Source organism: Bison bison, unplaced genomic scaffold (genome assembly GCF_000754665.1).
Source record: "Bison bison bison isolate TAMUID 2011002044 unplaced genomic scaffold, Bison_UMD1.0 scf7180017864329, whole genome shotgun sequence".
Lineage (NCBI taxonomy): Eukaryota > Metazoa > Chordata > Mammalia > Artiodactyla > Bovidae > Bison > Bison bison.
In genome coordinates this window covers 2,780,679-2,791,943 of record NW_011494901.1, presented here as the reverse complement: position 1 = coordinate 2,791,943, position 11,265 = coordinate 2,780,679, and the positions used below count along the sequence as shown (strand labels likewise).

Below are 11,265 nucleotides of genomic sequence, written 5' to 3'. Positions count from 1 at the left end.
AGGACTGTCTAGTCAAGGCTGTGGTTTTTCCTGTGGTCATGTATGGATGTGAGAGTTGCACTATAAAGAAAGCTGAGTGCCAGAGAATTGATGCTTTTGAACTGTGGTGTTGGAGAAGACTCTTGAGAGTCCCTTGGACTGCAAGGAGGTCCAACCAGTCCATCCTAAAGGAGATCAGTCCTGGGTGTTCACTGGAAGGACTGATGTTGAAGCTGAAAGTCCAACCCTTTGGCCACCTGATGTGAAGAGCTGACTCATTTGAAAAGATCTTGATGCTGGGAAAGACTGAGGGCAGGAGAAGAAGGGGACAACAGAGGATGAGATGGTTGGATGGCATCACCGACTCAATGGACATGGGTTTGGGTGGACTCCAGGAGTTGGTGATGGACAGGGAGGCCTGGTGTGCTGCAGTTAATGGGGTCTCAAAGAGTTGGACACGACTGAGTGACTGAACTGAACTGAGCTGATAATAAACCTGGAAGCTAGTAAGTAAAATGTTTCTATGTCTGTGAGCTGCTCTAGTGAATTAATTGAACACAAGGAGGGGGTTGTGGGAACATCTCATTTATAGCCAGTTGGACAAGTCCAGGTAAATGTAAGCAGGTAGTGATCATCATATAGGCTGTCCACACTAAAGTTTTACAGTTTAGGTTAACATGTAAAATTATATATAGTGTAATGAAATATTTATTTATTAAATCTTAGACGCCTAAAAGTCTATTTTTATGTAATAGCTATAGACAGTGACTTTGCTTTGAGAGACTCATTTGTTCTCGAGGCAGCTTCCGGGTCTGGGTTCAGGCATTGCTCAGTTACCTGCAGCCTTCTAGTGTGACGACAGTAAAACCTGCTGCAGAAACTGGAGTTTGCGCTACAGGATAGAAGACCTGTGCAGGTGATGGTGATCCCATTCAGAAGCAATCCTTGTTCTGAGTTGTAACAGATTCATGTTATTACATGATATTATAGCTGACACTGGTAGACTGATCATTTGTAATAAATATTAAATGCTGAAAATGACAGGTTTGTGTTAAATATCCAAAGTGTAAAGGTAGTTATTAGGAAATTAAGCAGTAGGCAAAATATTAGCAATATCTTTAATCATGTTTTTGTTTTTTCTGCATAACAAAGCTTTTTATGTTAATCGAATACTAATAATTTAGTTTTAGAACTTGGCTAAAATTAATGTATAAGACGGCTGGGAAATATAAGTGTTCTGAAGTTGTATCCAAAATTACGGGAATAAAAATTAAGTTTTAATCAGATCAGATCAGATCAGTCGCTCAGTCATGTCCGACTCTTTGCGACCCCATGAATCACAGCACGCCAGGCCTCCCTGTCCATCACCAACTCCCGGAGTTCACTCAAACTCACGTCCATCGAGTCAGTGATGCCATCCAGCCATCTCATCCTCTGTCGTCCCCTTTTCCTCTTGCCTCCAACCCCTCCCAGCATCAGAGTCTTTTCCAATGAGTCAACTCTTCTCATGAGGTGGCCAAAGTACTGGAGTTTCAGCTCTAGAATCATTCCTTCCAAAGAAATCCCAGGGCTGATCTTCAGAATGGACTGGTTGGATCTCCTTGCAGTCCAAGGGACTCTAAAGAGTCTTCTCCAACACCACAGTTCAAAAGCATCAATTCTCCGGCACTCAGCTTCCTTCACAGTCCAACTCTCACATCCATACATGACCACAGGAAAAACTATAGCCTTGACTAGACGAACCTTTGTTGGCAAAGTAATGTCTCTGCTTTTGAATATGCTATCTGCTGCTGCTAAGTCGCTTCAGTCGTGTCTGACTCTGTGCGACCCCATAGACGGTGGCCCACCAGGCTCCTCCGTCCCTGGGATTCTCCAGGCAAGAACACTGGAGTAGGTTGCCATTTCCTTCTCCAATGCATGAAAGTGAAAAGTAAAAGTGAAGTCTCTCAGTCATATCTGACTCTTAGCAACTCCATGGACTGCAGCCTCTCAGGCTCCTCCGTCCATGGGATTTTCCAGGCAAGAGTATTGGAATGGGGTGCCATTGCCTTCTCCGGAATATGCTATCTAGGTTGGTCATAACTTTCACCCCATTTAAAAAAGAAGTATTTCCTTATTTTGTAATAAGAAACTATCATTGCCTGATGTCATTTTGCATAGACTTGCCAGTTGCCTTTGAGACTAGGGTTTGGGGGTTAAGGCTGACCCCCAGGTAAACACGTGGAGTCAGGGGCCATCTTCGGCCTTGAACCTGTGTGGCCAGTCCTCTTTAACCCCAGGTACTCACCCTGTGAGGCTCCCCTGGTGACCCAGATGGTAAGGAATCTGCCTGCAATGAGGGAGACCTGGGTTCAGCTGGGAGGATCCCCTGAAGGAGGGAATGGCTATCCACTCCAGTACTTGTGCCTGGATAATCCTATGGACAGAGGAGCCTGGCGGGCTACATTCCATGGGGTTGCAAACAGCAGGACACAATTTTGCAACTAACGCTTTCCCTCATCCTGTCGTTTCCTTAGTACCTCCCCAGACATACCTGCTCTGGTCCATCCATTCATTCCATCATGGGCCCTAAGAGTGAGTACGGTGTCCTGGGAGTCAGGCTAGGGACAGGTAATAGCCACAGAGGCTGGGTGACTGGGGACTGCTTGTTCCCTGCCTCTTTGTGATTTGGTCATTTATGTATATTTTCCTGTTCTTTTTGCTCTGGCCTCAAAAAGATGCTCTGACATCGTCATGAATAAGCACTTGATGCGCTGAGCTGAAAAGCGTGCCCAGGGCGGAGGGTGGGGAGATGGTTTAGGGGTCTCTGTCGGTTGGAGGGTTGCCCGCCCCAGTTCGGCCATGTATTTGTTTTGGAACATGTGCTGTTGCAGGCTTGGATAGTTTTTGACACATCAACACATAATTCTGTCTCTTCACATTTTCATTGACTGTGTGGAATCCATTTGAAAAGGAAGTACAGAGGGCTGTAAGGGTAGCCTCATTCTGTCTACAGCTCATGACCCAGTCTTGGCCAGGAGCAGCCTGATCCTGCCTGGGCCAACATGCAACCCTTGGCTTATGCTCATCCTGGGTCCTACATGTATCAGTGGTCCTCTCTGTATTAGTGTTTCCCCCTACTCTCCAGGCCCCTGATCCCTGTGTCTTAGGGTGTGGATGAGAGTCTAGGCAGGCAGATGCATAAAGCAGCAGCCCTTCGTACTGATTTCAAGCTTTGCTCTTCTCTGTCCCCCTTTTGGTTCATGTCTCATGCTCCTGAGAACCTTCTGGTGGTGTGATCCGGGAAGCAGTGAGAACCACTAGCGGAGACAGTTTTGGCCCTTGTCTCAGGTTCCTTCCACCATCTCTTACGTCATGCAGGCTGCTGTTTCATGTTCCCCGACACCCCATCTGCCCCCACCTCCCCTGGCTTTGCCTCTGGCTGTTTCACCTCTCAGATCCTTGATTGTGATCTGCATCTCTTGCTGCATATCTGAAGCCTCAAACAGCTTTCAGTGATTTTTTTTTTCCCTGCCTTTCTTAGGCTCTTGAAGAGCAAGAAGGCACGTCAGAGGAGAAACCAGATATGCCCTCCAGCGCTGCAGAAACTGAAGAAGGTATGCATGCTCCTTCCCCACCTGGGGAACTCAGAAAGTGCTCAGCATTCTCTAGTCAGTTGCGAGTTGAAGTGTGTGGAGAAGGAGAGCAGGAGCCGATGGACTCGGAGGCAAGAGTAGGTTGCTCTGGGGCCGCAGGGCCCAGAGTTCCTTCAGCAGCACTGACCAAAGGTACTGTGCGTTTCCACTTTTTACTCAGTCACATTTACTGGTTTCCTCCCACAGTGCTTGGGGGGCCTCTCCTGACATTCAGAGGGCGTTCCCCTCATTACCAAGGTCAGTCTGTTCCATTCAGTCCTCCTTCACTCTCCCGTTCTCCAGCTCGTTCCACCTCTGTGGAGCCTCTGCTCTGTGCTGGGCAAGTGGGTCCTAGAGGATGGAGGTTGTGAGGGTGTCCTGATTGTCGTGGGGTCCGGGGAGCTCCGCCGCTGTGCAGAGGTGAGTGGTGAGGGGTGCTGAGTGTCTTCAGGGTCCAGGCGGCCCCACCCAACCCAGGCTGTCCTCCACAGTGGTTCACATCGCGGATGACGCTTCAGAGGCTGAATGTCTGAATCTGCTCGAGGTGGGTGTCCATAGCAAGAGGTGTGTGTTTGAAAATGCATCCTCAATACCCTGTTCCACATCATAACGAGGAGTCGTGTTGATGGCACACTTGCATGTAACATCCAGCTTATTTGTAGAATATGATACTTTCTTGTTTTCCCCAACTTGGCACCTTATTAGGGCATGTGATCTCTACTTCAGTTTAGGTTCTTTCCCCTTCAACACACACAAGTAGATCTGATCTGTTGGCAAGTCCTAGTGACAAGTCCAGTTTAAAAAAAAAATCTCTTTTTTAAGTTATGAAAGTATGATAACCCATTTACAGGAGACTTGGAACAAACAAATACGGTTGTATATGGTTCCATTATATATTACAATTGTTTTTTAAGTAGATAAATTAAGATTTTTAGTTGGAGTTTCAATATCAAGCTCTCAAAAATTAATAGAATGACTATACAGAGAAGTAGGATATAGTAGACCTGAAAAGCACTATAAACCAACTCAACATAATTAAGATTTATACAATTTTCACACAATAGTAGGATACAAATTCTGTTCAAATTCCTGGAGACTGTAAACTCAGAGACACTGGAGCATATCCAGGGACATAAAACAAGGTGAAAAAATTTCATGGTCTAGAGGTATTGAAATAATACAGAGTCTCTTCTCTTATCACCATGGAATTATATTGGAAATCAACATCAAAAGATATCTGAAAATAATCCACATAGTTTCAAGTGCAGTATGACATTTACGAAAAGAGATCTTTGACTTAGCCGTTGAAAGACTCAATAAAGTTAGAATGAGAAAAACACAGAAAGTGATTGCAGAGAAAGCATTTAAATGAGAAATTAGTACCAAAAGAGAAATTAATATTAAAGATACTTTAAAGAAAATCCCCTGTATTTGGAAATTAAATGTCCACTTTTAAATGATGAGTGTATCTAAGAAGCCATAACAGGGAACATTGGAAAATATTTGTAATAGAATAAAAATGAAAAGAGAATTTATCAGAATTTGTTGCATGCAGCTGAAGTTGCTCAATACAGTTAAATACTTGAATAACATATGAAAACAAATAGTAGACACTATGGGCTGCAGTCCATGGGGTCGCTAAGAGTCGGACACGACTGAGCGACTTCACTTTCACTTTTCACTTTCATGCATTGGAGAAGGCAATGGCAACCCACTCCAGTACTCTTGCCTGGAAAACCCCATTGATGGAGGAGCCTGGTAGGCTGCAGTCCATGGGGTCATGAAGAGTCGGACACGACTGAGCGACTTCACTTTCACTTTTCACTTTCATGCATTGGAGAAGGAAATGGCAACCCACTCCAGTGTTCTTTTCTGGAGAATCCCAGGGACGGTGGAGCCTGGTGGGCTGCCGTCTGTGGGGTCGCACAGAGTCGGACACGACTGAAGCGACTTAGCAGCAGCAGCAGCATAAAATTTTGTGAAATTTGAAAAATATTTGTACTTTACTTATTAATACTATATCACTCGTTAACTTCCTGGGTTTTGTTTTGTTTTTTTTTTAACAGTGTAGTACTTTTTTATATTCTCAGAATTGGATTAGAAGTTTCAAGCCTTTTTCAAACTTTTAAAAAATCACTAAGATAATAAATTTTCTAGACTTTTAGCAGTAATACCAGATGCCAAATACATGGAACTATATAAAAGTTTTCAGTGCAAATAAATTAGAAATCTAACATTCTATTCATACTAAGTCAAACAAGTGGAATCAAAATGTCATAATTTTTCTAGCTAGGCAAAAATTCATAAATTTTCTAAAATATGCATTATATTATACATACTGTATACACATATGTATCCGAAAGCTTTTCTACTACTTTTGAAAAAGGCTTGAGAAAGAACAACAACAACAACAACAAAAAGAGACAGAAATTGGGAAACGTAATGAAATGGGAGCACTGAATGTGAAATAGAACAAGAGAAGCAAACTAGATAAAAGTAAACGATCATCATATTGTCCAGTTGTTTTTAAACATGGCTGCTCATCAGAAAGACATCTGGAGCTTTGGAGAAAAGTAGCAGTACTTAGGCATTTGTATTTTTCAAGAAATTCCAAGGTAATTCTATTATGCGTCTGATTTTAAAAAGTGATTACAGGTTTCTGTATTAAATGGTAGTTTTAGTGATATAGAATTCTATTATTTTCTGTTGACCAATCATGATACAATGATATCATGTAATAGTTACATAATCACAATAATAGAAGATGTTTTTGCTATTTTATATTTTTACTATTTAAAAATATTATACTTTCAGTATTTAAAAAAAAATAGTAAAAGATGGAGTTGACAATTTGGAACTGGCACGGTAAAACAAGCTGTCCTGGCACATTACAAGTGCTTCAGGAGTCATGGGCAAATAACACTGAGAGAACTTTGTGGCATGTGATGGTGGAGTGGCCAGGGAAAGCTGCTTGGTGGAGGTGACCCCAGTGCCGTGATCTAAGAGAGGGAAGGGAATTCTAGACAATAGGAATATGTACAGTACAGAGTCCTGAGCCAGATAATGCACTGGGGAAAATGCAGGCCGCTTTTTGGCCCTGGAGTATAGGGGGAGTGTGTGTGTGTGTGTGTGTGTGTGTGTGTGTGTGTGTGAGAGAGAGAGAGAGAGAGAGAGAGATGCCAGGAACATAGACCTGCAAGGGTGGCAGATCTGCAGGGCTTGTACACAAGGCAAGGAATCAGAACTCCACCCTGACAGCTCTGGAAACTGTTTTAAGCAAATTAGTTCAGGTTGTTATTTAGGAAGTGCACTCTTCGAGACTGTGGAGAATGGGTTAGACGGGCCGGGGGCTGCCACACGGGATGCAGAAGAGGGTCTGCGCCAGAGCAGTGGGAGGAGATTGGAGATGGAGGGATGGAGGGGGACTGTCCTGAAGGTGTAGGGTGTCAGTGGTGAGGGAGAAGGGTGATTCTTCCATCCCTGGTGTGTCGCCGAGTAGGATAGGCCTTATAAGAAGCAGGATCATGTCAAAATATACTCAGTTTTATAGAGGTTGAATTTGGTGGGCCCCAGGGTCAGCCATATTAATATACCTGGCTGCCAGCTGGACCGAAATCACTCAATCAATAAGCAAAAGAATTTGGATACAAACACAAGTTCTCTAATGCCAAGTAATTAATGTGTGTATTTTACAGACCTTATAGACAGTGCTTGGATGTTTATACCCTTGTTATAAACATGTTAGAAGCTGTGTGTACATTCCGGCAGAGGGCAGTATTTAGCTAAAATGAAAACCTCCAATTTGTTTTTGTTCATTCAAAAGCCTGCAGGCAACTCAGCTGGAAGAACAAAACCTTTTGAGTGTAAGAGCTTGATTTTTTCCCCGCCTTTAAGCCCCCAAAGTAAACCTTCCCTTTGAGATATCATAGAAGATTCTTAATAGATCATGTTTTTCTACTCCTCCTGGGGTATAGGGGGATGTTTTAAGTGTGTATCTATAGCTACCATTGATTAAAAGACAATAATAGCTTTAACTTAGAAATATACTTTTCCCTATTACTGTGATAAATGTTTTTATTATTGTCTCTGAATCAATTATGTTTCCATAATTTCATGATTGTAATTGTTCTCCCAGAATGATGAGATGTTATTGCAAATGAAATAAATGGCCAAAAGGTCATTCATTTTCACTATGCTTGGAGGAATAAGCTAATTATTAGTGTGTATTGATCCACCAACTGACTCCATTTTGTCTCTTGCCATCTTTGTCCTCATTTGATCTCCTATTCTAGTAGTTCCTAAGGAGCATTGTATAGAATACCAACCTTGGAAAATGCTCTGAAGAATAAGAATTCTTTGTCCAAATAAGTAGAGATGCTTCACATGAAACCCCTCTGTTGGAAATTGTGTGTCAGTTGCTCAGCTGTGTCCGACTCTTTGCGACTTTGCAAATCAAGAATACATTTAATGTTTGTAGGTTCTAGTAAGTCTTGTAGTCAAGAAACCTGTGTTTCTTCTTTAACCCAGGAGTTCTCTGACGTGATCATGGGAGAATTCCCTTTTTCTTCATTTTCAACATCTTATGAAAATGATCTGTGGAAGGTGCTTTGGGAATGTTACTCTTCATCTCTCCTGATTCTGCCCTTTCTCAAGCTTATTATGTCCTCTCTTTTGTCCATCATGTGGATTCTGTCCATATCTTAGTATATAATTCTCACACCGAGAAGGGGATTGGAAGGCATTTTTAAAACTGTACTCATGGTCATCTTGAATGCTGAGCTCACACAGCCCACTGTACTTTTTAATGTTGTTTGGGAGGCTGTTACCTGCCTAGATTGTATGGGGCTATAAAATACAGCCATTGCAACACTACTGACCACTATGTGAATCCATTTGCTTCTATTATTTTGCCGTTTTAAAAAGCCCTGTGTAATTGTCTCAAATTTTACGCGACTGGTCTTTTACATTGTTGCCTTCTTACCACAAATTATCTTGCACATTCTCTTTAACAAGGAAATAGGGAGTTGGGCTTGGAACCTGAATGCCAGACACCAAGGGAGAGGGAGGAATTGTCTCCTTCAGGGCCGGGGTGGCAGTTTCAGCCAGCTCAGAAGGGCTTCCCGCTCGCTGTCTCATGCGGAAGGCGGAGGGGCCGGGGGTCCACATGCAAGAGCCGATCTAGGCAGCAGGCAGGCACCCTGCACACCCACTGACTTACTGCTCAGTGAGCCTCTGATGAGTGCTCCACTCTGCCAGGCACTGTGCTCCTTACTGGTCAGGAAGCAGTCCCCCAAAGGACCAAGAGGAAGAAAAACCCTTCATCTCAAGGAGTGTGCTTGCTCTGACTTCCTCTCGCGTCTCTGTGGAGGGACAGGCACTGCTCGAGGTGCTGGGTGTGCTGCTGGGAGCCGAGCTAAGTTTGCACACTCGCAGGGCACACCTCCCCGTGGCCCTGGAGAGGGACACTTTTGGGAGTCAGGAGTCACATTGGGGCCACAAGGAGGTGGTAGCAGAGAGGGGTCACGTAACTTGTGTGAGGTGACAGCTTGCTCGGGCAGTCAGGACTCCGGTGGGTACGGTCTTACCCACCATGCTGTAGATACCCGCCACCCTTCTGTCACAGAACATTTGTATGCTTAGACTTTGGACTGCTGCTCTGGAGTCCTCTCCAGCTTTTGTACGATGGAAAAGTGCAAAACTGGAGTCCTTGCCTAGAAGTGAGCTGTTTTCCACATGACTGACCTGTCTGCTATGATGAGAGGTTGTGACCCACATGCAGAGACATGTCTTGATGACACACCAGCAACAAGCAGCCTCTGCTCAAAACCTCAGCTCTGCCATGAGCTGACTGCTCAACAGGATGCAAGGGACTCCGCTGTGTTTCCTTTTGTGGAAAATGGAGTGGGAGTGTCATTTCATACTTCCTTCAAAATAAGGTTTAAATGAGAAAATACAGGTGGGGCACCTTGACCAGTATCTAACCAGGGATGCTTAGCCAACGCTATCTCGAGATGAGTGTGAGTTACAGCGTGCGGCTGGACGTGGTGGTGATCATGTGCGTCGCGATATCAGGGCATAGCTCTTCATGTCGCAGTGACCGGGTGAGCAGATCTTTCGCTTGAGCGTTCTTTAGATGGGGGTGCAGCTCTTCTCTGTGTGCTCTGAGTGATGCGGGAAGAGGGTGTTGTGTGGTGGGTTCTCCTTTTTTCTAAAAAGGTTTTATTAAAGTATAGTTGATTTATAATGTGTTTGTTTCAGGTGGACAGTCAAGTGAATTAGTTATACATGTACAAGAGGTTTTACTAAAGTATAGTTGATTTACAATGTTGTGTTTGTTTCAGGCAGACAGTCAAGTGAATCAGTTACACGTGTACATACATCCCCTCTATCATGGAGTCTTTCGCATACAGGCCATTACAGAGCATTGAGTAGAGTACTGTGCTATACAGTATGTTCTTACTAGTTATCTGTTTTATATCCAGTAGTATGTTTATGTAAATCCCAGTCTTCCAGTTTATCCCTCCCCTTCTTCCCCCTGGTACCCATAAGTCTGTTTTATCTGTAACTATATTTCCGTTTTGTAGATAGATTCATTTGTACCAACTTTTTTCTTTTGTATTTCACTAAGGAGCCAAATCATTTGATCGATTCTCCTTATTTGAACCTCTCCTGTGAAATATTATTGGGAAAACCAAGAGGTGTTTTATCCATGCAGACTTTCCTTTCCAAGATTTTTTCGTTTTAAATACTGTGGCTTTGTGTATCTTTTTGGAACTGTTGAATATGGTTCCAGTGTCTTGTCAAGATGCAGATCCTTTATCTAGGATGGCTGGGGCCTGAGGCGTTGGGGATTTAGGATAGCCCTTGCAAAGGCTGTTCTGCAGGGGTGATTACTCAGCTGGGAACACAGCTCTTATTTTAACCCCATTGTGAAATGTCCATCCAAGGGCTTGGTCAGCGTTGTTTACCTTGAAGTCAGGTACTTGGGCATTTGCAAGACAATTACCAATCACACCCAGAGAATGTACTTCGTAACCCCAGGAAGTCATCTGTGTTTCTTTCATTTGACAGGGAGTTCAGCCTTCTCTCTGTTTCTTTTAGTATCTGACTTTGCCAGTCCACTTTCTCCCACCTGTCCCCAGAAAAGAATCAGTTTCATCATTAGAAGTCCAAGGGTTAAAATAAGATACCAAGCTGATATAATGTCCATTTTGTGTATTATTACAATCAGATCAGATCAGTCACTCAGTCGTGTCCGACTCTTTGCAACCCCATGAATCGCAGCACGCCAGGCCTGCCTGTCCATCACTAACTCCCAGAGTTCACCCAGACTCACGTCAATTGAGTCAGTGATGCCATCCAGCCATCTCATCCTCTGTCATCCCCTTCTCCTCTTGCCCTCAATCCCTCCCAGCATCAGAGTCTTTTCCAATGAGTCAACTCTTCGCATGAGGTGGCCAAAGGACTGGAGTTTCAGCTTTAGCATCAGTCTTTCCAAAGAAATCCCAGGGCTGATCTCCTTCAGAATGGACTGGTTGGATCTCCTTGCAGTCCAAGGGACTCTCAAGAGTCTTCTCCAACACCACAGTTCAAAAGCATCAATTCTTCGGCGCTCAGCCTTCTTTACAGTCCAACTCTCACATCCATACATGACCACAGGAAAAACCATAGC

General features: G+C 43.8%; 1 protein-coding gene across 7 annotated transcripts in view; it reads left to right on the top strand.

The window, feature by feature from the left end:
- ARHGEF28 (Rho guanine nucleotide exchange factor (GEF) 28) overlaps positions 1-11,265 on the top strand; it is a 325,034-nt gene that overhangs the window by 147,766 nt on the left and 166,003 nt on the right. For 5 of the 7 annotated variants that reach the window (XM_010853539.1, XM_010853541.1, XM_010853540.1 and 2 more), the window contains exon 7: positions 3,503-3,575. In XM_010853539.1, the coding sequence (XP_010851841.1) occupies positions 3,503-3,575 (73 nt within the window). The other 2 variants (XM_010853546.1, XM_010853544.1) reach the window with 1 other exon arrangement.